The sequence below is a fragment of the Gymnoscopelus microlampas genome, assembly GCF_963454915.1.
Source record: "Gymnoscopelus microlampas genome assembly, chromosome: 4".
NCBI lineage: Eukaryota > Metazoa > Chordata > Actinopteri > Myctophiformes > Myctophidae > Gymnoscopelus > Gymnoscopelus microlampas.
The window spans coordinates 9,563,397-9,588,799 of NC_139941.1; the positions used below are offsets into that span (position 1 = coordinate 9,563,397).

A 25,403-nucleotide genomic window follows, 5' to 3' on the forward strand; every position below is an offset into this window, starting at 1 on the left:
GAATATACAGTATATAATATACTGTATATTCAAGGATTGGCACAAATGTTCACTATTTAAAAAAAAACACAGATCTACAAGCTCATAGCATGAAGTGACACGCTATGAGCTTGGATATCTGTTATTTTTTAATAACCAAAGTATAAAATGATTGCGACGCTATATTAACACATTTTGCTGGGGACCCCCTGGTACCCCACCCAATGACCCCTGGGGGTCACCAGACCCCACTTTGAGAACCAATGGTGTAAGTGATATTTATTTGTTATAACAAAGTTTATTGTCAAAAATCTAAAGCTCCATTTTCTGCTCAATTAATGCTCAATAAAATACATTTTCAGGTGGAGTTACACATTTTATCCAATCAGGAAAGAGAATTACACGAAGACCATGTAACAGCTTTAGTCTAGATGGAAAGTGCCACCTGTTTTTTCTTAATCCTTGAGGTGTGTATTCTAAGATTCTGCCAGGTAACGGGCTGAAATAATGTCCCATGGGTTTATTTTTAACCCTTTATTACATCCTGAATCCAAACCCGAAAATGGAATGAAAATGCAAAGAGCATAACTTTTGAAGGAAACAAACCTACAAAGACAAAAAGAAAATTCCATACAATTTGGACCCAAGGAATTCATTAGAGTGGTCATTATTAAAATTCAAGCACATCTTGACTCTATTACAGGACAAATTACACTATTACGGAGACGAAAATGTTCATATCACATATATATTTCTGCTTTTACTAAATGCTTTTTCTCACCAACTGCATTTTCTTAATCCTTGAAATGTGTATTTTAAGAATCTGCCAGGTACCAGCAAATCTTTGGAAGTATATATCATACATTCTCCATACAATGTGGACTCAAGGACTTCAGTAAAATTGGTATTATTAAGATTCAAGCATATCTTGACTCTATTTCAGGGCAAAAATAGAAAAAAACAGAGATAAAAAATTATTCAAATGACATCTATATTTCTCTGTTTACAAAATATTTCTTGTTGATTGTTTTCTTGCCTACTATTTTCTCATAATCCTTAGTTTGTATTTAGGCTTAAAACTTTCCTTCCATTTGGGGAACAACAGCAACATCATCATCCATGGTCTTTAATGTCGTCAAAGCCAGTGTGTCAGGTTGGATTACCTCATAAACAAATGACATGACCTGCCTGGTGAAACATGTTCAACAACTCTTACGAACGTGTAGTGTGGTGAAGTAATACATGTAAATGTTATTTGTATGGCACTTCTCACAGAGAGAACTTACAAAGTGCTTTACATACAGAAATAAAGACACAGTATGAAGCATTCAAATGATTAAAAACAACAAAAACACAAACATAAAACAAATATGTACACGGAGGGGGGAGCAGTTAGGTGTTAAGTGTCTTGCTCAGGGACATTTCGACTCTGAATGGTTAATGAGCCCGCTTGGGAAACCTGAGGTTCGAAGTGTCCCTGAGCAAGATACTTAACCCCTAACTGGTCCCAAAAAGATATGGAATGCCCTTCCACAGGACATTTTTAAGAACCACTTAAAAACACCACTGTTTAAACAAGCATTTGTGGAATGTCTCTCTGTGAGAAGTGCCATACAAATAAAATGTACACATTCATACACATTCATCACTACACATTCATAAGAGTTGTTGAACAACTTGACCTAGCCTTGGCAACCTTGCAGGCTTATGCAGAGGCTAAAATGTAATTTAGATAACATGTTATGTAGACAGATGCCAGGTTGTAGACTTGGCATCCTATAGTATGTAAAGTTTCAAAGTACAGATTGTTAGCCGCATGCTGAAAGCATAGCGGCTCTACAGACAGCACGAGTCCCACTCAACAGATTTCCGACATGTATTCTGTATTCGACACTTTTTTTTGCGTGATTGGCTGTCGTTTAAGCCAATGGGATACTTTCCCATACTCTGAACGGGCGGCCTCGTCCTCCCAAGCTATGGGACTAGACACGCCTCTCTCAGTGGATTCGTCTGAGCGCTAGCCGAATTTGGCTAATAGTTAACTTGTTTTATATTACACTGACTGATTATAGGCTCTTGGTTTACCTATCATCCTATACTATTTCTATGCATTTGATACCTCATGTTTACCTTGATTACTGTAAATCGCTCTGGATTAAGAGTGATTGTAAACCTGTTTCACCAGGCAGGTCATGTCATTTGTTAATGAGGTAATCAAACGTGGCACTGCACTGGCTTTAACATATTGATTGATTGATTGAATACTTTATTAGCAGTTTGCAAAAAAAGCACAGAGACTATGGATGATGATGGTGCTGTTGTTCCCCAAATGGAAGGAAAGTTTTAAGCCTGCTCCACACACACACACACACACACACACACACACACACACACACACACACACACACACACACACACACACACACACACACACACACACACACACACACACACACACACACACACACACACACACACTACTAGTAGACAAGAAAACAATCAAGTATTTAGTAAAACACAAATATAGATGTAATCTGAACAGTTTTGGCTCTGTTTTTTGCTATTTTTAAATAGACTCAAGATATGCTTGAATCTTAATAATACCACTTTTACTGAAGTCCTTGAGTCTGCATTGTATGGAAAAATTTGTTCATTTGTCTCTGTTATATGTTATATACTTCCTAAGATTAGCTATTTGCAATTTCTTTCCATTTTTGGGTTTGGGTAGGATATGTGTAAGATAGGGTTAAAACCCCATGGGACATTATCTCAGCCCGGTACCTGGTAAAATCTTAAAATACACACTTCAAGGATTGAGAAAATGCAGTTGGTAAGAAAAATCCACCTTAAGTATTAAGTCAAAACAGAACTATCAGAACATTTTCCGCTTCATCTTTGCTTTTTTTATCCTGTAATAGTTCAGATGTATACTTATATCAGAATAATAACCACTTTGTTGAATTCCTTGGGTCCAACTTGTATGGGGGAAAACATATTTGTCTCTGTAGGTTGTTTCCTTCAAATGTTTTGCTCTTTTCTATTTTCTCCATTTTCTGGTTTGGTTTCAGGATATGTGTAGTAAAGGGTTAAAATGAACCCCATGGGACATTATTTCAGCCAGTTTACCTGGTGGGGTCCACTCGCATAGGGTGGATTTTTGGGGCCCCCACCTTCCATCTAGACTACTTGTGTTCCATGCAGTTCCAATTTTTGTCTGCTCATGTATTTGTTGGTGCACAAAGTCACTTCTCTGTCCTGTATCCTGAATGAGTTATATCCCCTGATTGGATGGAACTGGTATCCTGACCTGAAAATGTATTTTCTGTTTACTAAAGAGCTGGAGAGTTGGAAAGACCCCTGTTACAGAACAACAGGGGTCAGGGGTCACTCTAGTCTAAAAGCAATAATTACTATGGGATACAGAGCTATTTAACACTAATTACAAAACATACAGTAAATCAACCAATTAAGCCCTGTATTATACTTTGCTTATTCGAAAATAGCCAATCTACAAGCTCACACAACACATCATATCATGACGAGATTGTAGATTGCGCTTTTGAAAACCTTTGAGAAAAAAAGAAACGTGTGAAATGGGACATTCTGCATAATGAGTTATTTTACTTTTGGTATTGTAAGTATGTTTTGATGCCAATATACCTTTGTACTTTTACTCAAATAAAATGTTTATTGCAGGACCCTTTCTTGCAGAGTATTTCTATATTGTGGTATTGTTACTTTTACAAAAGAATAATAAAAACTGAGTTCCACCACTGCTCTTACCATGGTTTCCTCTCCACGATGTGTCACTTGAGAATCTTGCTGGTGTGTGACTGACTAGGTACAGGATCTAGCTGGTGTATGACTGACAAGGTACACAGGTGTGGCTTTAAAATGCTTTTCCCATGTGAGCTCTATCAGATCCCTCCCCTTTGTGTACTCAAGGCCCACAACAGGGCTACTGTGTGACCAAACAGGCCTGTAGGCAAACATTAAGGTTACCGAGAACTATTTACAGTTCCCTGTAACCAACAAATAACTGTAATCATCTCCGCCAGCAGGAAACCGGGGGATTTATGGTCGCCGACTGCCTGAAATTCAAATAAGGGACATCCAGCCGGGCATCCCTTATGTCCAAGAAAAATAAGGGACAACCAGAAAAAAGATCAAATGTCAATGTATATATGTAAATATATATATATATGTTTTTGTATATTGTATTTATTAACAACCTGTATTATAGTACACAGTATGTATATGAGCAGCTGTTGTAAGATGTGTGTCATTGATTCCACAAAATAAGAAACAAAAATGTGTCCCAGTATTTCAAGGGATGGTTGGAAACACTGGGTGGTTTGTCCACGCCAGGCAGGGAATGAGACCTTACCCCAAGTGAAGGAGTTCAAGTATCTCATGGTCATGTTCACGAGTGAGGGGAGGACAGAGTGGGAGATCATCAGCAGGAGAATCGTAGCAGCAGGAGCGGTACCGCACTGTTGTGATGAAAAGAGAGCTGAGCTAGAAGGCAAAGCTCTCAATATACCAGTCAATCTTTGTTCCTAGTCTCACCTATGGTCATGAAGTGTGGGTCATGACCGAAAGGACAAGATGATGGATACAAGGGACCAAAATGGGCTTTTTATTTCAGGAGAGTGGCTGGCATCCATCTCCCTTAGTTATCAAGTGAGAAGCTCAGTCCGTGAGAGACTCGGCGTATATATATGCTGCATTGCTGCTCCTTTACGTGGAAAGGAGTAGTTGAGGTGGTTTGGGCATCTAAATTAGTAAGGATTCCTCCTGGTTGCCTTCCCCCAGGGAGGTTTTCCAGGCATGCCCAGCTGGACAGAGACCATGGGGCTGACCAAAGACCAGGGTCTCAGTTAGCCCAATTCTTTACACCCCTGACATTTGGGCTCCTGCTACTGTCTACTTTCAACCCATTAAAACAACCGGGAAAGCTTTTTAGATTTTAGCGTTGGCTATTCAAAGATAGCAGATCTACAAGCTCACAGCGCGTCACTTTGTCCAGCGCTGCGAGCTTGTATCTGCTATTTTTGAACATTTTTGAAAACTCTTGAAATTGTTTGAAAAATGTTGAATAATTTTGAATTACGAAAAAGTTTGACAACTACTGATTTAGAAGGCATTTGTAGAATCGGCCTGAGGTCTTTACCCTTCTATTGTGTTAGGGACATTTTTTACCCGTTTTCCAGTTTAAATAGGTAGAAAGTACCCTTTAATTGTATTATTTAATTAATTTGGTTTAACCAAGTACAGACCTCTTGGGGACTGCATGATCAACAAAAGATATAGGTTGTGAGTGGTTCATTGCTTAAGTAAGGAGATGGTGGAATATAGCATCAGTTTATCCCAGATGCTAAAGCTGTTCAAACACAGTCACACAGTGACTCTGCAGTATAGGGTCACTGTCGACCCTCCTACTAAAAAGGATCTAATGGAGTAACACTGCAACGGGACAAATTGTTATGACTCTGGACACTCTGTTCACACTGAAAATGAAAACAAATGGGGATATTTGGACTGATGCCGAGACGAGCAGAACCTCAGAGGATGTTGAGAACACCCTGCAGGTCACACAGCATCACATACTACATCACTGTGAGATACCTTCCCTCTGTATGCACGCACGCAGGCACGCAGGCAGGCACGCACGCACGCACGCACGCACGCACACACACACACACACACACACACACACACACACACACACACACACACACACATACACGCAGGTGAATGATGACTTGAGATGTGGCCAATTTGTCATGTGCATGATCATGAATACATTTTAATTTATATTTTGTTTATTTTAAATTTGATGTGACACGTCAACATTTTCAGATGAAAATCAGTTACTTTTGTGCAATACAGACAGTCGCACGAGGAAGTATTAAGTAGCTTATTTATGTTGACCCATGCATGTACCCACTGGACATTTGGGTGTGCACACAGGGGCCTATGGTATCTACCATAATGGAGAGATTGTCAGTTGGAGTCAATCCTGTCCCTCCTCCTGCCTGCAATCTGCTCTGCGCCCTGCTGAGGTCACTGTTGCTCCATCAAATCTTGAACTAGTTGATGTGATTTCCATCCCTGTTCACTATCATGACCTGTGTCAGGAACAGTCTATGGTCAGGTGTTTAGCAAGGATTTGGCCCTCTCTTTATCCCGCCAGTCCACATCTTCTATCTATATAGTATACTGGAAACCTCCATGTTAAACCCAGAAATGTTGTTTTCTCTAAACTTGTATGATTCAAATGTCATCTATAGGCTTAGCAGATGAGATTAAGCTTGGTTGCTAAAAGTTGCATGCTGTGCAATTTGAGCAATTAGCATAATAATCATAGAAAGATGATTTAAGAGTCCAAGACCATGTTTGTGATGTCCAGAAGTTCATCTAATATTGTGAAGTCATGAAACCTTTCCTCAATAGCATAATTTGCATGAATTATCTAAAAAATTGGTAAAAATCAGGAAATGGCTACAGTTTAGTCAACATCAACATATAAAGGTTATTGTTTTTGTATGTGTTGATGTCCATAAATTAATCTCTTGCCATAACTTAAATCATGCAACCTTTGGGCTTTGCCATGAAAGTACAGTATGTACACCACACTGCACCTGCATCTCTACTTCATGACAAGTCTAATCCAGTGGACTGTGCAATGGAAGTATGTCATCATGTAGGGCGGCAGCAGCTCAAGAGGTAGAGTGGACATCTTGGAATCCGAAAGTTCCAGGTTAGATCCCCAGCTCCTCCTATCCTTGAGCAACACACTGAAGCCCTAACTGCTTCCAATGAGTAGGATGGTGCCTTGCATGGGTTGGTTCTGCCATCGGTGTGTGAATGTGTGCACCAATGGGTGAATGTGAATTGTGAAGTACAATCAGAAAACGGTCAATTTACCATCATCCATCCCGGCATGATGCACATTCTGATGTCATTCCTTGGCTGCATTAAAACATTGATGAACATAAAAGCAGTGCTTTTTTCCTTCACCAAGAACCTGTCAGGTTGTGATTCTGCAGACAGGTTCTTGGAGAAGGATAACCGCAAGCATCCGATAAGCACTCAGTGCATTTTGTCAAGGATTTTCCTTTGAGATGCGCCTCAGGTGAACTAATATAAGCGACATGATTGGTTAAAAACCTTAACCAAGAACAGACACAGGATTATATGCAACGTGATTGGTTGGACAGCACAGACAAAAGGAGGATCGACTAGTCTCGCCCCGGACCTCCGGTCCAGTTGCAACCCTAATGAAAATTGAACCCCATAATGAAAATTGAGGGATGAACTCAAAGAAACCTCTAGTACATGCGTGATGCGACGCTGGAATCCCCTCAAGGACCCCAGCCACGACCATCAGGTGCACTGCAGTGGCACCTGCACAAATCGTGGTTGTTATGCATGCATGCATGGCAATGGTTTGTCTTGAGTGTAACAACAAACCAGAGCTATGCATAGCCTACATAAGACGTAAAGATGCTTTCAGGCTTATATTTCTATCTGACCAAGTGAGTGACACGCATATCCAGAGAGATAGAAAAGCATAGCGGTCAGAGTGTGAACAGCAATAGGGAGGACAGAACAGATAGAGATAGAGGCAGAGAGGAAAGAGAGATCATTATATAAGATATATAAGATCAACTCTTACAGCTACTGGCCTCTGTTCTTAGTGGTCATAAGCCTTCATGTCTCAGGTCTTCTTCCATCAACAGAGCAGCCACAGTGACCTCTACTGTCAAAAGATGAATGGACAGATCCCCTCAGCAGCCTGTCAGCAAATCATCTGCCCTGTAACCACACAGAAACAAGGAGAAACTCAGCCGGGAGAAGTAAAGACACATCAGCCGACTTACGCAGGAAGGAAAACCCATATTTGCAAACGATGTGACAATAGCTTCCGATGCTTGGATCACCTGAAGTCACACCAGTGTCTCCACGCCGGAGAACCTTTCCAATGCGAACGGTGTGACAAGAGTTTCAAAGAGTCGGGTAATCTGAAGGCACACCGGCGTGTCCACACTGGAGAAAAACCTTTCCGCTGCAATCTGTGTGACAAGAGTTTCAGTCAGGCAAGTCACCTGAAGTCACATCAGCGCGTCCACACCGGAGAAAGACCGTACCGCTGTGATCATTGTGACAAGGGTTTCAGTCAGTTAGGTCACTTGAAGACACATCAGCGTCTCCACACTGGAGAGAAACCTTTCCAGTGCGAACTGTGTGACAAGAGTTTCAATGAGCTTGGTAGTATGAAGGTACACCAACGTATCCATACTGGAGAGAAACCTTACCATTGCAACCAGTGTAACAAGAGTTTCAGCCAGTTGGGCACTCTGAGGACACACCAGCGTATCCACAGTGGGGAAAGACCTTTCCACTGCAAACAGTGCGACACGAGCTTCAACGAGTTGGGTAGTCTAAGGAGACATCAGCGCATACACACCGGAGAAAAGCCATACCACTGCACCCAGTGTGACACGAGTTTCAATCAGTTAGATAATATGAAGAAGCACCAGCGTCTCCACACTAAATTCAGGATTGGATTAATGAATCCATGTCAATTCCTGTCTCAATGCCATTAATTTCAGCATACTACATGCACGGACCAGACCAGAACTGCAAACTTGCAAAGCAAATTCACCCCAGTTGTGACGGCACTGGGCCTGTCTACACCGGTTTGTCTATCAAGCCTGTTCACCTGCAGCTGATTAAGACCTGGAACAAATCAAAATGTAATATTTCCAACAGATTGTGATTGTCCATACACTATACATGAATACAATACTTTTTTTTTCAGGATGTAATGGCCATTAGAGCAATAAGAGTTTGAATGAATGTAGAATTATGTGCAGGATGTAATTTGAATATAGATGTGAGGGGACTTATTTTAACTGACTAGTTTTTGGGGGAATATCAAATACAAAACAATCCTTTCTCTCACACTTATGCTAGTGTGCCAGTGATCACCCTCCCCTGTGCCAATGTTGGCCCCCGTGCCTAAGGTTACCTACTCCTGGTCTGGACGAACTTGCACCTTGAGGACGCCTCTTGTTTGCTGTGACTCCAACGAGCGGGCATAACAATGGGGCCTACTGCAAGGGTATAATGTGAGATTGAACAGATTTGGTAAAGAGAAATACCCAATCGTGAGGCAGGGTGTGCAAAGAATGACAGTATTTTTAGTTGTTGATCATTTTAGGTTAGTTATTGGTTGACAATCCGGTTTGGTTGCAACAGTTTGGAGATGCTTTGGCTGGTTACATTGTGACAGGGAGGCACCCCAAGGATGGTTGGTAAGTGCTATCCACACTCAATGTTCAATCAGGGGGATGATTACAGCTATCTATAAAGTCACTCTACTAGATGGCTGGAGCTGAAGTAATTGCCACAGTTGGTAGAAGCAACGCTTCCACATCAGGGGGATGCATAGATTTTAGTTTTCTCTGTGTTTATTCTTTTTGAGGGTTGTCCGTATGGTTAGCAACAGTTATCTCGGGGTATCATTCCGTAGCATTGCCTGGGGAAGTTAGTCTTCCCCAATCCACTGGGCTATTAAAGGTGCATACATACCCACATACCTGCATACAAAGAATAGGGGTGAGTTACTTTGCTTAAGCAGGCAGAAGGAAAAGGAGACAAATTAAGCTGGCAATTGATTGGAAGTTTGACCGAACTCTCCTTTATCATGCATGTAAAAAATAAAGGTAATTGGGAGTGGGAATTCATGTCTATTCAGTAAGGGGGGACAGACAGACACAGCCGTAGTATTAAAATCTACTGGGCTGGTCTCTCCTGCACCATTCTGTGAGGTAGATCCTTGTCATATTCCATTTATCATAGAGGGGTTGTGTCTGAAGTTGGGGCATAGTGGAAAAGAAAACCGGGAAATATCTTGCCTGACATTGTCATTTTTGGTTGTGCAATAGGGCATAAACATGTATACAGATGTCTTGTATTATGTATACAACAGCACCAATAGCAACCTCAAAATAAGATACATAATAATTACAGTTTATGAGTGCCATGCCACTATGTTATTTTACTATATTATGTTATTTTATATTTTTTTCCTTTATTTGTTTTTGTTTTGTTTTACCTCTTCCGAAACGTTGGTGTCGCCTATTGTTTTGATAGTTTCCTTGTCCTTAACCATCTCGTCAAGTGTTAAGTCTGTCCCTGATTGGAAAACTCGGCTCCACGGATTGGCCAAGCTTTGCGTCACATTTGTGCCAGTCACAATGTGTGTGTGTGTGTGTGTGCGCGCGCGTGCGTGCGTATGCGTGCACATGCGCATGTGCGTGTCTGTGTGTGTGATGTGTCTGATCCAGGATTCTCTGCATTTGGGTTAAAGCCAGAACCTTCCATAACCTCAAACTACTTTTTTAACTTTCGATTATAACCAGAACAGAAGTACCTGGAGGTTTAATGGTAGGCTACATCATGAAAAAGAACCTCATAAGAAAGTGATAAATAGCCAATCTACCAGCTCACAATGATGACGTGATGTGATGCGTTGTGAGCTTGTAGACCGAATATTTTCACTACTTTTGAAACATTTTAAATTATAAGTTGTTGGTTCCCAGAACTCACGGTTAGTACTACTACCTGAGCAGGGCCCAAATGAGGTTCTGAGAATCTTAGCTGAAACCGAGCCTTGTGTGTGGACACAAATCCAGAACCTGTGAAATACCTTTCATGGCACAGCATAGTTCACTTAGTTCTGGGAGTCAAAAAGATGCCCAAAACACTTTTTAATGTTTTTAAAATCTTTACCGTTGGCTGGCACCTCAAACGTACTGGTGTGGATTGCACTTCTGTGAACGAGGCCAGCCCTTAACCATCACGAGGCCAGTCGTGAGTAAAGACTCCATAGGCAATTTGTCTTTATCTGGAGAAGACAAAGTTTCATATTATATAGTATAAAATGTTCTCATCTGTCACGTTCTGTACATGATATGTTAAGTCATCAATGTGATTAACTCTTCAAGTAACACCATGCATTTCATATTTTTTAAGTTTCATATTTTTTGAAACACTGAATTATGCAATGGAAGTAAATGGTGGTCAGATGAAACGTTGCCAAAATATGGAACCGTAGGCTACATCATAGATTGTCATGCTGTGGATGTCAGACAGTTCCATGCGGCCTAACAGAGACACATTATGTGCTCCCTGTAGAGGTTCTTCTTGAGTTTTCTCTACATTCAAGTGTTTATTATGGCCATCTAGCAACCCACCTGACTTCCTGACCCACTTATGCATTACAACCCACAGTTATAAAAAAATCTGCACATTATGTAGCCTAACTAACAATCCTGGCCATCTATTTTGTTACCGGTTTTGCGATCAGGCATGCAATGCTCATTTGGTATGTTCTTGCACTCTATTTCAATGACGTGACGCGCACGTCGCTTAACACCTACACTGCAAGTCACACAATGGACAATTGATATGCATCTAGGCTTATTCCTATGTTAATTCGCTAGGTGTAGTCGGGAGCCTTTGAAAACTTTGTTGAGGTGCGAATTTAAAGTAGTTTTAAATCTATGCGTGTGCCTGCGCGTGCTCCTGGTCAAATAGGTTCCGGCACGGCGTGCAAGGCCGTCCAGTGAGCATTGCACCCCTGTATGTGAGGTGACCAGAAAACACAAATTGTACAATCCAACGTGACAATGTCAAGTTAGCTAGCTGACTTAGATTAATTTACCCAGTGAAAGGGTCACTGTGGCCCAGTGGTTCTCAAAGTAGGGTCCCCGAAACCCACTTTGAGGTGGGGTTCTGGGACCTTGAGGAGTTACATTAACACTGACAAGTTTACATTGGGGTCCCAGAGGTCAAAATCCTATCAAACTGGGGGTCCTTGAAGTACAAATGTTTGATAAGCACTGCTATAGTCGACATCACAATAATTGCCCCACTGAGAGATTAGGCAGGAGAATTAAATGAAGCAGCAAACCCCTGGTGGCTGATTCTGGTACTGTAACTTAACCACAGCTGGAGCCCACTATATGAACGAGCAACCGGTTTCGACCAATGGGCTTGACTCACAAGCTTGCGCACAGAGGGTAGTTTGTGACAGACAAATAAAGGACGGTACTACGCATGCGAAGACGCCCCACAGACACCACTGCACATGCGATAGGGCCCAGCGACATCATCACCCAAACACGGGGGTATGTGCTGGGTGAACAGCTCCCTTGAAATGAATGGACCGGGATTTCCAGTGTCCACTCGAGGTCTTAATACATGGCCTGCGCAAATCACAGTTGTCGGGCATGCATGGCAACAGGTTGTGTTGTGTGTGCGATGTCACTTGCATTGCTCACAACACTCTAGCTCTGGTCAGCCAATATAAGGCAGCTGGCACCTGGTCTGTTTTGTAACAGGAATAAAGTTTAAAACAATTACCTGACGAATATGGCAGACACCATTATCGTTCGGGTACAGTCCCCTGACGGAATTAAGAGAATTCAGTCTACTAAGACGGAGACTACAGCTGCTTTCTTGAGGAAGGTGGAAAAGGAGTTCAGTTCCAATTGCAACGGGTTCGGTTTCTCCATTTACCTAAACCGGAACAAGACTGGCGAGATCCTATCCCAGAACAAGACCCTCAGTCTTCTTAAGATTAAGCATGGCGACATGCTGTTTCTTTTCCCCGCGGGTTCAGCGGGGGTTTCCAGAGAGGTCATGGACACAGCCACTCAATCCTTTTCATTGCTATCATCCACCTCCTCTGCTCCATCCTTCTCCCAGATCCAGGAAGATGAGATCGATCAGTATTTGGCCAAGCAGGACGGCAGGATCTACCGCAACAGAGATTCACAGCTGTGTCGACACAGCGCTCTCGGAAAGTGTGTGCACTGCGTACCGTTAGAGCCTTTCGATGAGGACTACCTAAACCACCTGGAGCCCCCAGTCAAGCACATGACATTCCATGCCTACATCCGCAAGCTGACTGGTGGCTCTGACAAAGGGAAGTTTGCAGCTCTAGAGAATATCAGCTGTAAGATCAAATCGGGTTGTGAGGGACACCTTCCGTGGCCAGAGGGCATTTGCACCAAGTGCCAGCCCAGTGCCATCACCCTCAACAGACAAAAATATAGACACGTAGACAACATCATGTTCGAGAACCACACCATTGCCGAACGCTTCCTGAACTTCTGGAGGAGCACGGGGAACCAAAGGATTGGATACTTGTACGGTAGGTACACCGAGCACAAAGACATCCCTCTGAGCATACGAGCCGAAGTGGCTGCTATCTACGAGCCCCCACAGAACGCCACGCAGAACACAGTTGAGTTGCTGGAGGACCCCAACGCTGCAGCTGTGGAGGAGATGGCTGCCAAGCTGGGCCTGTGCAAGATTGGATGGATCTTCACTGACGTGATCTCCCAGGATATGAGAAGAGGTACTGTCCGCTACAGTCGAAACAAGGACTCATACTTCCTTAGTGCAGAGGAGTGCATCATGGCTGGATACTTCCAGAATCAACATCCAAACCCCTGCAGGCTCTCAAGAGATGGCCATTTTGGATCTAAATTTGTCACAGTGTTGGCAACGGGTGGTCCAGACAACCAGGTTCACTTCGAGGGCTACCAGGTGTCCAACCAGTGCATGGCTCTGGTGAGAGATGAGTGTCTACTGCCCTGCAGAGATGCTCCAGAGCTGGGCTATGCCAAAGAGTCCAGTCATGAGCAGTATGTTCCAGACGTCTTCTACAAGGACAAAGACAAGTTTGGAAATGATGTCACCTTACTTGCTCAGCCTCTTCCTGTGGAGTATCTTCTCATTGATATCTCCACCACGTTCCCCAAGGACCCACAGTACACCTTCTCCTCCTCATCCTCATCCTCCTCACAGGGCTTCCCCATTGAAAACCGTAATGCCCTGGGAGAGAGACAAGATTACCACAGTTTAGCCACATACCTCGCCCAGTGCTCCTCCACCGCATTCCTGAACGCCGTCTCCGACTTCCATCTGCTCCTCTTTTTGGTCACCAACCAGATCGTGCCGAGGGACAGCATTGGTCAGCTGCTGGATGCGGTGAAGACCTCCAGCGAGGGCTTGGCACAGATTTGGAAGAGATCCAAGCAGTGGGTCGCCATCGAGCAGCTGTGCAGCACGGTAGCCGGACAGCCATCGAGCTCTCTGGAGTACGGAGCGATGGGCGGAGCACCCACTGTCCCCGCCTTCTCCTCGGCCGGATGGTCGTGCCTCCACTGCACCTTCATGAACCAGCCGGGCACACAACATTGTGAAATGTGCAGACTGCCCAGCAGTTAAAGCATCCACCCACCCATCCCTTCTCTGTACCCTTCTCCAAGACTTTTGCTCCCTCTCTCCAATTGTATTGGAGACCTGACCCCTTTCCTGCACCAATGACATCAAATCTGGACCTTCCTCTCTATCTTGTGAGCGACACCTTCATAAATAAGCGAGTCGTGATCCAGTGCTCCAGCTCTGCCGCACGGGGTGGCACCAACCAGAAGCTGTACCCTGCAAGAGAGCTCACCGGCAGGGAGGAGTAATACAAACCACTGGTTCCCAGCGTCTGCTGTGGGTGAGGACCATCTGTACACTCAAAAGTTAAATTAACTCTGAGGATTTTACAGTGTAGATTGGGGTCCCATATATGAAAAATGTCATCAAATTGGGGTCCGTGGTAGCCTGGCTCCGGTCCGTGGCCTAATGCATATCAAACTGGGGGTCTTTAAATGATGAGGTTGATAAACACTGAACTATACTGGAACCCCAAATCTAACACTGCAAAAGCTTCTAGTTGTCCCACGGCAAAGTTTAACCTTTCTCAACTGTACCGCTCCACTATTTGCTGGCTCCGCCTCCTGCCGCAGCAGTAAAATCGGCCTCTCCAAAGACAATGCCCGAATGAACCAATATGCCGCTTTCTCAGAACGTGGAATACCAATGCTGCTGCAAAATCAACATCAGCCTCTCTTTTTTCTTTTTTTTTTCCTTTTTCCTTTTTCAATTTTCTCCACGATAGACATGACATTTGTTTGCCAATTTTCCCCATAGAATATTACATGTGGGATTCAATTGATATTGACGTAAATGGTAAATGGGTAATTTATAGTATTAAACCACTTGCTCTTGCTCAAGGACACTGCAACACTAACCCAGAGGGAGCCGGGCGGGGATCGAACCGGGTGGCTCCACACACATGGCTCCATATTTGGGCAAAACTTGGCGGTTGGTGCGGTGGATCTGCGGGACGATGGATCTGAAGATTTATGAATTCACAAAATGTGAAACATAAAATCACACAAAAACAAGCGTCTGATGACAGTCATCTATGATGTATCTATGACATAAGACTGCATATTTGTCCAAGATTTAAGCCAGATCCCACCGCCTTTCACCGCCTTTCACTTACATTGCACAATTAACATTCATCCTTCTATACATTCACCAAATCTTCGTCTGCCTGCCACTCTGCGGCGGGCGTAACTTGGAAAGTGTCGGACTAAACGGTCTCAAACCTGGCGTATGTCACATATGGCGTCCCTGATTGGCCAACCCGAGATGTTGGGATGGAGAAGGAATGCATCTTTATCAAATCCAAGGAACAGTGAGTGAGACAAAATAGGGGAGACTTGCAATCTTTCCGGACATGCATGGCCCAGAGTAGGCCAGCGCCCCAGTACATTTTTAAACATTGCATTGAGGTACCTCCTTCCATTTGGACCCCCCAAGGGTCCCCAGACCCGACGTTGATGTTTCTCTGTATTTTGTACTTGAGTACATGTTTTAAAAAATACTAGTAATACTATATTTTCACTATAAAATGCAGTGGAGTCAGAATTACAATATTTGTCATTTGACTCCACTGAGTCCATTAAGTGACATTTGAGTGACAAATACTCAAGTAAAACACAGAACGGTCCACCACTGCCAGCCTGACACATTTTCAGATCATCCATTAACACGTCATGAGTAATGACATATTACCATATAAAGATTTCACCCTGACCCCCATTGACTCATTGACCATTATATAAAACAATTCATAATTATATACTTGTTGGGTTTCTTCTGTCATTGACTATGTTGTACAAACTTTATGTTTACGTCACAAAAGAGGGTATATATAATTTGATTTTTTTTTTACTGCTAGCCTATCAGTGCAAAGCCTGCCACCAACGTCACGCGACGCCCTGCCTATCACTCAAGGAGTCTGGTAGACCTATCAGAGAAGCCTAGAACCGATACCTCTGATTAAAAAAATCTCCTCAGGCCTGTTTTTTTAAACAAAATGTAGCTTTTTTTTAAAAGAGCAAAAAAATAAAGAATCAATTAATGAAATTGATTCATTACAAAAAGTGATTGATAGAATAAGATAACACCATGTATGTAGAGTCTGCTGAAGTGAAGGCCCTAGAAAGCTAACAGGAAGTGGGCATTTAAGATGTCTGGGCACCTCAATGTGCAATTAAATTGGCTATTTATTCCCAAAATGTAAAACCCGCCAGGCCGGTTGCCTACCCAGGGCCCCATATATCTTGATCACATGACCCCAGAGATAATGTGTCGATTTGTGTGAGTTTTGGACACAATCTGTAGGAGTAGTGGCAAAAGGTGTGTTTTGAAGAAAACGCACATCAGACGCACGCAGAAAATGTAATCTGTCTCAAACAAGGCCTATAAGTTGTATCACGATCCAAGGAATCCAGTGGAAAAAAGATGTTGATTGTACGACCTATGGTTCAAGAGCTATTGGCCAAAACATGAAGTGGGCTTTGAAAAATATTGGATGGAGGTTAAGAAAACGCAACATGGCGGAAAACGTGTGGGAAACATTTATAAACAATAAGTTGAAAGGTCTGTTAATGATGTACCGTGCATGTTCTGATAACCAGGGATCCAAATGGACGCTGTTGGGTCTGTAACTCTGAGAGTGTACAATTGTATACTCTCATATTATGAAAGGCTGTGGCTCCTACAACACGGGCTAGGATGGAAAAGTGTAAAGAAAAGAAAACCGCAATAAGCCACAAGAGTGAATATTGTAAACTAAGACGTACATTACTGTAGGCGCAGTGACTAATACAAGCAGACAAGCAGTCCTAGGTGTATGTTATCAAGTAGTTTAGCGTGGGATTGGAACCATTTGGTTCCATTTGCACACCGTCAGGGTTAAATTAACACGGAGGGGGAAGAAAATAATCGTATCAAATGGGGGTCTGAGGCCTTGCATATCAAACTGTTGGTCTTTGAAATTAAAAAGGTTGAGCATCACTGAACTAGGCCTACACAACAAGCCTACTGAAAACACAAAACTCGGAATGCAAACAATGTTGCATTCCGAGTATTGTGGTTTCAGTTGGCTTGTTGTTGACCTTTTGACCTCTGGTATGACCTCTGTGTACTTGTAGTCTTGCCCCTGGCGTGAAGTCAGTCTGCGGTTGTCTGGAACCATCCATCCTATGTACCCATATATGGGCATATACTGATGACGGCAGGGATCTCCATACATGGGCACAAAAGGGACATGGACATACAGATACAGAGATGTATCCGTCTGTACCCGTCTGTCTGTCTGTATCGATTCTATGCCCATTTATGAGCATACAATGGATACAGACAGACAGACGGGTACACTGACTGTGGGTACAACGGGTACAACGGACATTGCATAACCGGGAGGGGCATCCATTCCCAACTCGCATCATTCCATTCGGACTTGTATGGTCCCCGAGTAGGTTTAGTTTGATCAAACTGGTATAACGACCTGAAAATGTATTTTCTGTTTACTGAAGAGCTGGAGTGACCCCTGTTACAGAACAAAATGTAGCAATGATTACCATCAGAATATAGAGTTATTTAACCCTTATTTTAACAAACAAACAAACAAATCAGTTTCACTACCTTTAGTTCATGGGTCCATTCCATTTGTACACTCTGAAAGTAACAGACCTGTAACTCCTCAAGGACGCCTGAGGACCCCGCACCCCATGTGTTGAGAACCACTGTCCCACACCAGTATGGAGCTGTGTGGAACTCCATATTCGGGGGCGAGGGTGATGACCTATATTCATGACATCAGATTGGAGGCAGCTCTGTTAAAACAGACAAAACCGAGGACTATGAGCCGTAAGCCTTGTGGTGATTTACAGGAATGGCGTCCACTGCCGGATGTGACCACTATGACCGCAAATGTTTATTAAAAGCACCCTGTTGCGACAAACTGTACGTCTGTAGACTGTGCCACGATGCGGAGGAGAACCATCAAATGGACCGCTTCCGGGTCACAGAGGTCAAGTGCGAGGAGTGTCACACAATGCAGCGGGCACAGCAGACCTGTCGGCAGTGTCAAGTGCAGTTCGGGGAGTATTACTGCGACATCTGCCACCTGTTTGACAAAGACAAGCAACAGTACCACTGTCAGCCCTGCGGGATATGCAGGATCGGGCCGAGGGAGGATTATTTCCACTGCGAAAAATGCAACCTGTGCTTACGCGTCAATATACGCGGGAGCCACAAGTGCGTGGAGAACGTGTCGAGACAGAACTGCTCCGTGTGTCTGGAGGACATTCACTCGTCCAGGATCGGAGCCAGCGTTCTTCCGTGCGGCCACCTCCTGCACAGCACGTGCTTAGATGACATGTACAAGTCCGGCGGGTACCGCTGCCCTATGTGCATGCACACCGCCGGGAACCTGGAAGTCAACTGGAAGCTGAGAGACGAAGAGATCGCCCAGTCTCCCATGCCCGCCGAGTACCAGGGCGCTACCGTCGAGATTATGTGCAACGACTGCCAGGCCCGCGGCACGGCGCCCTTCCATGTTCTGGGCATGAAATGTGCCGGCTGTGGCTCCTACAACACGGCACAGGATGGAGGTCTGACCCTGCAGCCGGCTGCCGCCCAGCGGCTCCAGGGGGACGATGGTGAATCCGAGCTGGACACGGAGACTGAGGCAGAAACAGACCCGGAACCAGAACAGCAACCTCAAACTCAGTGATCCTCGGTTTCTACTAACACAATGATTATTAACCCCTTTTTTTTTTCAAGGACCCCTACTTTGATTCGCATTAGGACCATTTTGCTGTTGTCGGGCAGAAACCTCTTCTAACAATCTTTTGTTTTTTTCGTAAATGAACGCCCTTGATCGTACTACAGCGTCACACAAAAGCATCAAAAGTAGCAGATCTGCAAGCTCAGACCTCTCGGTCATCCTAGAGCCCTCTGTCTTTATGCTTGTTTCCTTCAGTTTTGTATTTTATTTGTTTTTAATTTATGTTCGAAATAAACAAATTCATTCATTCTTCATCTCAATTATACATCTGGCGAGCTAACCAGTACTACTTTTCATCACTGCACTGTAGTACTTAGGTGTACTTAGGTAGGTGTTTCCAGGGCCGGATTAAAAACACAGGCCCTGGGGGCCCCTCAAAATTATACACAATATTTACAGTCGCCTTTTTAAGTGGAAAACTAAGTAGCGCAGCCTCAGACCAAGACAAACTGTTCAAGCCAAACAAGACGCTGAGCATAAACAACCTTTTCCCAGAATCGAGGACTGAGTTGAAAACACAACAATATTAAGAAAGACAAGAGTATGAATAAGAAAACCGTTTATAGGCTATTTCTCACCTGATACAAGGACAACAGCTAGGTTAAATGTACTGAACAGGCCACCAAAGCATAATTAGCAAACAAACATAATAAAGAGGCTATATCACTATATAACACTACACAACAACACACATTTTTACAGACTAATTACAAATTAGTCATTCATGAACATATCAGGCCCAGCACCAGAATCAATTAAAGAGAGGTGCAATGGGGGGCACAACACATTTGATATGTACCTATATAAATAAAAACAACTAAAGACTGCTTCTCAAGCTCAAAAGCCCACATTGATTGATAAATCGACTGCTTAATATCATGTCAAGAGCACACAGAACTGTGCACATGCTAGCTAGACACAATCAAGTTGTTTTAATAGTGCAAAATGGAAATACAAATATAACACTGCAACTTGGTAACTTTCCTTTAATATAGGCCAACTATGGGTAACAGGAAAGGTGGTCACCAAAACATTCTGGGCACCTAGAAAGAGTGGTTACTAGGGAAATGTGGGCACCCAGAATAGAATAGCTCCGAGGAGGAGGGTGAGGTTTCAAACAGGGCTAGGGTGAGAAGAGACACACTTGGGAAATCTGGGCACCAAAACAGAGAGGGCACCGGAAAAAATGGGCACTAAGACGAGTGGGCACTAGGGAAATGTGGGCACCAGACCTGGGAAGAGTGGGTAGACTAGGGGAAATCCAGGCATCAAAACAGTAATATACTTTTAAGTCGTAGGATTCATGTCCACAGAACGTGTTTTGCACCTGTCTGGCAAGCGTATTACTGGAATGCAACTACATTCTGCCTATGCTATACACCCTCTTCAGCACCATTGACAGTGAAGTAGGTCAGAGTTGAGAGAGGAGTGAAAAAAGACACCTAGTTCACTTGAAATTTGGTGCATTACAGCAAAGGCCACCTATGACTAATGCTTTTCAATAAACTCGATCAACTAGCTTTTAAAAAAAGAGGTTTGCTGGCAGTGCCTGTTCAGCAGCGACCTACGTATGTCACTACCCCACCAACCCACATCAACTTCAGGGACCAACTAGGCTTTTAGCCGTGATTCTCAACCTTTTCTTTCTTTCTTTTTTCTTAATTTCAAGGACCCCCAGTTTGATATGTACAAGGCCATGGACCCCCATTAGATACTTTTTCTTAAAGTTATCTCGGGCCCCAATCTGGCAATGTAAAATCCTCAGTGTTTATTTAACTCAAAGTATCAAAAATCTGACACCGGTGCCTTGTATCTAGATCAGTGATTCTCAAACTGTTTAATTTCAAGGACCCCCAGTTTACTGTGCATTAGGCCCCGGACCCCCATAACTCTGAGAGCGCACAATTTGGTTCCATTTGTGCATGTCAACAAACGTCAACAAAGTATAATACAGTGTTAAGTGTTTAATATATGACTAATCGAAAAAGTAATTACACTTTTTTGAGCCGATTCATTGATATGATATATAAGAGAAAAAAAAATCTCTATTGGTCAATTAACGTACATGAATGAGCAATATTAAGTCGGTATTGGTTCTAAATATTGGTTTAATTTTCGGTTAATTGCCCAGGAGCTGTTTGCAACTCCATATTTTGGCAAGAATGACGTCATGCTTGGTGATGCGTGTTTGACGCAATTTGGTTTAAAAGAGACACCCAGCTTCAAGAATAAGAAGGCTCCACCTGTGTGTTGCTGGGTACATCATGGCATTGCAGAGCACCATGGCAGAAAAGAAAACGGAAAAGAAACCAAGAGGAGAGAAGAAGAAGCAGAAGCAAGCATCTGTGTCTGTCGGAGAGATCGCCTTCATTACTGTTTTCCCAAACGCCTTCACGGAGGAAGAGGAGACCCTGCAGAAGAAATACACTAAACTCAAAAAGAAGAAAAAAAGCCTCTTGTCCTTAAACAAGCAGAGTTCCAGCAGCCAGACCAATCAGAGTGGATTGAGAAAAACCTTGTCTGACAGGCACAAGGTTGACACAGCAAAGGCGACGGAGCAGGCAAAGAAACTCTTTAAATCCGGGGCCATTAGTGCCATCAAGTACAAAAGCTCAGGCTTTAAACCTTCTCGACAATCCATCAAACTCAAGGACCCAGAGAAAGGCCCAGTTGCAGCTTTCCTACCATTTCCAAGGGGCACCCCTACAGGTGAAGGTCAAGTGGAGTCTGGCAACAACGGAGCCCACAGAGAACCCCGGTACGAGAGCTTTGTCAGCCCAGGTGATGAACGGCCACGGGAGGAGGAGGAGGATGGGAGGGGCATGTCGTCCGGCCACCACCCGAACGGAGACCACCGCCATAGGGACTGTGACCGAGAGGTGGACGGAGACAGAGACCCGGAATGGGATGGAGACCATGACCGAGGAAGGGACGGGGAGTGCGATCGGGACCGAGATCGGGATTGCAGCCGAGACATGGACCACGGAAGTCAAGACAGGGACCACCGACACAGGGACCCCCACAGTCAAGACAGGGACCACCACAGTCAAGACAGGGATCGCCAAAGTCTAGACAGGGACCACTACAGTCAAGACAGAGACCACCGGGACGGAGACCACCCCATTCAAGACGGGGACCACTCCAATCAAGACGGGGATCACCCCATTCAAGACGGGGGCCACCCCATTCAAGACGGGGATCACCCCATTCAAGACGGAGAACACCCCCTTCAAGACGGAGAACACCCCCTTCAAGACGGGGACCACCCCATTCAAGACGGGGACCACCCCATTCAAGACGGGGACCACCCCATTCAAGACGGGGACCACCCCCTTCAAGACGGAGACCACCCCATTCAAGACGGGGACCACCCCCTTCAAGACGGAGACCACCCCATTCAAGACGGGGACCACCCCATTCGAGACAGGGACCACCCCGTTCGAGACAGGGACCACCCCGTTCGAGACGGGGACCACCCCGTTCGAGACGGGGACCACCCCGTTCAAGGCGGGGACCATCCCGTTCAAGGCGGGGACCACCCTGTTCAAGGCGGGGACCACCCCATTCGAGACAGGTACCAACGCAGTCGAGACAGGAACCACCACAGTCGAGACAGGTATTACCGTAGTCAAGTCACGGACGACCGCAGGTACTGCAGCCGAGACAGGGACCGCTGCAGTCGTGACAGGGACCACCTAATTCGAGACAGGAACCACCGCATTCGAGACTGGGACCACCGCAGTCGAGACAGGGACCACCGCAGTCGAGACACAAACCACCTAATTCGAGACAGGGACCAACACAGCCGAGACAGAGACAGGGACAGGGACAGAGAAAGAGACAGAGATGGACAATTCAGGCGGTCAGACTCGTACCCGGAGCGGAGAGAGGTGCGTAAGGGAAACACGGTGTATGTGTGTGGTGGTCTCGCGGAGGACAGCCTGCGCCCCGTCTTCTCTCCACTTGGCAACATCATCCACTTGAGGGTCGACAACGTGCGCAACTGTGCGTTTATCACCTTCGAGAAGATGGAGTCTGCGGACCAGGCCGTGGCTGAGCTGAATGGGAGCACTGTGGAAGACGTCCACATCAAGGTCAGCATCGCCCGGAAGCAATCCATGCTGGACGCAGCCACCAGTAAATCTCCGTGGGCTTATTTGGCTGCGCAGAACAGCACCAAAGGCTATGATGAAAAGAGGAACCTTGTGTGTAGTGAAGAATTTCTATGATACTGTTTCTCAACCTTTTTCATTTCAAGGACCTACATAACTCTGAGAGTGTACAACCCATGCTGGATGTAATTGAACAATGTCAAGGGCTGGTTTCAGGAAAAATGAAACCAATTACATCGTAATTGAACAATGTCAAGGGCTGGTTTCAGGAAAAATGAACCAAGTCCGTCCGTCCGTCTGTCCGTCTGTCCGTCCGTCCGTCCGTCAGGGGATAATCTTGCTGACTGGTGCTGTACAGTGCCAAATGTATTGTGCATGCTGCCAGTAAACCATAATTATTATTATTTTTGTTAATGTGCATTTTGTAAATTAACATATTTACATTGTTATTGTCATTTCATAATGTGTATTATATTGATACACCTCACATAATGTGTATTATATTGATACACCTCACATAATGCGTTTTATATATTTGGAGGGTTTTCTTAAGCTATCTGTCTAGCCTTGTCCGGATACATATTGCGAGGACAGAATCTTTTATACTTTTGAAATATTAGGCCTGTCCAATCGGGAACATGCAGGCTGGGAACGATTAGTTGGGAATGCATGCCCCACCTGGTTATGAGATACTCTGAATTGTTGACCCATTTTACCCACTGTCACAGTACCCATTGTACCGCGGTCTGCAATAGGTCTGTGTTCCTTGTAAGCACATATGGAGATCTTTGTACCTGTCTGCCTGTCTGTATCCCTTATGCCCATATGGGGAGATCTCTGTGTCTGTCCATGCCCCCTTTTATACCCATGAATGGATGGAGATCCCTGATGTGGTCATACAGTATTATGCACATATATGGGCATATCGGTCTGATCAGGGTTTTATCATTATTAACTTTATAATGCAGAGATGTAGAGGTTTTTTTCAAAGGAGGCCATATTTTAATATTACTAACCTTTATTGTGCCTTTTTGGAAAAGTCACATATTCATCACATTACCAATTGTATTGATCTACAGTGCAATATCAATAGCCTTTAGTTGGAAGTCAAATGTAAGCCACTCATCCGTGCTGTGGATAAAACAAAAGCAATTCAGCCTTCTTTTTTTTTTTTACATGCATGCACTATATTGCTATTATATTTAGGCTACACTCCAATAAATTGTCTTTTGTTAAAATGACAGTGTAGCCAAATGTAACCAGATGTGGGGAAAAAAGACTCTATACAAAGATCTGAATAAAATAAAATACAATAAAAGAAATGGCCTCTCTTTCACATCTTGAGAATGAGACAACACAAGGAACAACCAGTTTGGAATCCTTCCAAATTTGACTGAGAAATAGCCTATCTGCCCAAGTTATTAATTTCAAAACACAATGTAAAAATTTCACACGACTATACTGGCGTATTATGTAAATAATACACTTAAGGAAGGAAACTACAGGCCATATAAAATGTGCCCGTGGGCCATGATTGGCACATTCCACGTTCCATGCATATTTGTAAAAATATGCATTACAAACAATGATTTGATGGTTGGTTGTACCAAAAACAATGACATAGGGATGACCATTTTGAAAGTTTTTTCATAACATTTCCTCAGCAGTCATTTCACCATTGCTATGGAAACCATAGAAACGCATGGACACATACTGTGCCAAATTGGACAAATCCCACTTCAACAATCACGTACACAACTCATCACATACATTTCTTTGAACTTTGACCCTATCACCAAACAAATTCCTCAGTGGGTCAGTTCATGAGTAGTGAATTATTCTTTTGTTGTCACAATCCTGTGGCCCGACCTCAAGTCATTTTACAATATTGTGGCCCCCTGCTTTATATGGTTGAATATCCCCCGATGTATCTCATAGACCATTGGTTCTCAAAGTGGGGTCCGGGTATCACCAGGGGTCCAATGGACCTACATACTGTAGGTCTGTAACTCTGAGAGTCCATTTGGTTCCATTTTTACTCTGTTAAATAAACACTGAAGACGTTACACATTACAGTGTGTTTTGGAGTCCTAAAGATGAGTGTCTTATAGAGAACATTATTATTTTGAGTTAGTGTCTAATTTGATACAAAGTAACACCCTGTTACGTCTTATCAGCGTACTGTAAATCATAGAGATGATTTTTCTTCTCGCAGTACTGAATGTTAGCTTTGATGACCTGACATAGTC

The 25,403-nt window shown here is 43.9% G+C and overlaps 2 protein-coding genes across 2 annotated transcripts; both read left to right on the forward strand.

Moving 5' to 3' along the window:
• Nucleotides 1-12,426: 12,426 nt before the first annotated feature.
• Nucleotides 12,427-14,292, forward strand: LOC311043482 (nuclear protein localization protein 4 homolog; the record flags this gene model as incomplete). Its single annotated transcript, XM_084054738.1, has 1 exon — nt 12,427-14,292. One exon carries the CDS (start codon nt 12,427-12,429, stop codon nt 14,290-14,292), a length of 1,866 nt encoding a protein of 621 aa, XP_083910864.1.
• A 3,853-nt stretch (nt 14,293-18,145) lies between these two features.
• On the forward strand, nt 18,146-18,988 carry LOC311043920 (RING finger and CHY zinc finger domain-containing protein 1-like; the record flags this gene model as incomplete). Its single annotated transcript, XM_084055344.1, has 1 exon — nt 18,146-18,988. One exon carries the CDS (start codon nt 18,146-18,148, stop codon nt 18,986-18,988), a length of 843 nt encoding a protein of 280 aa, XP_083911470.1.
• Between the last annotated feature and the right edge of the window lie 6,415 nt (nt 18,989-25,403).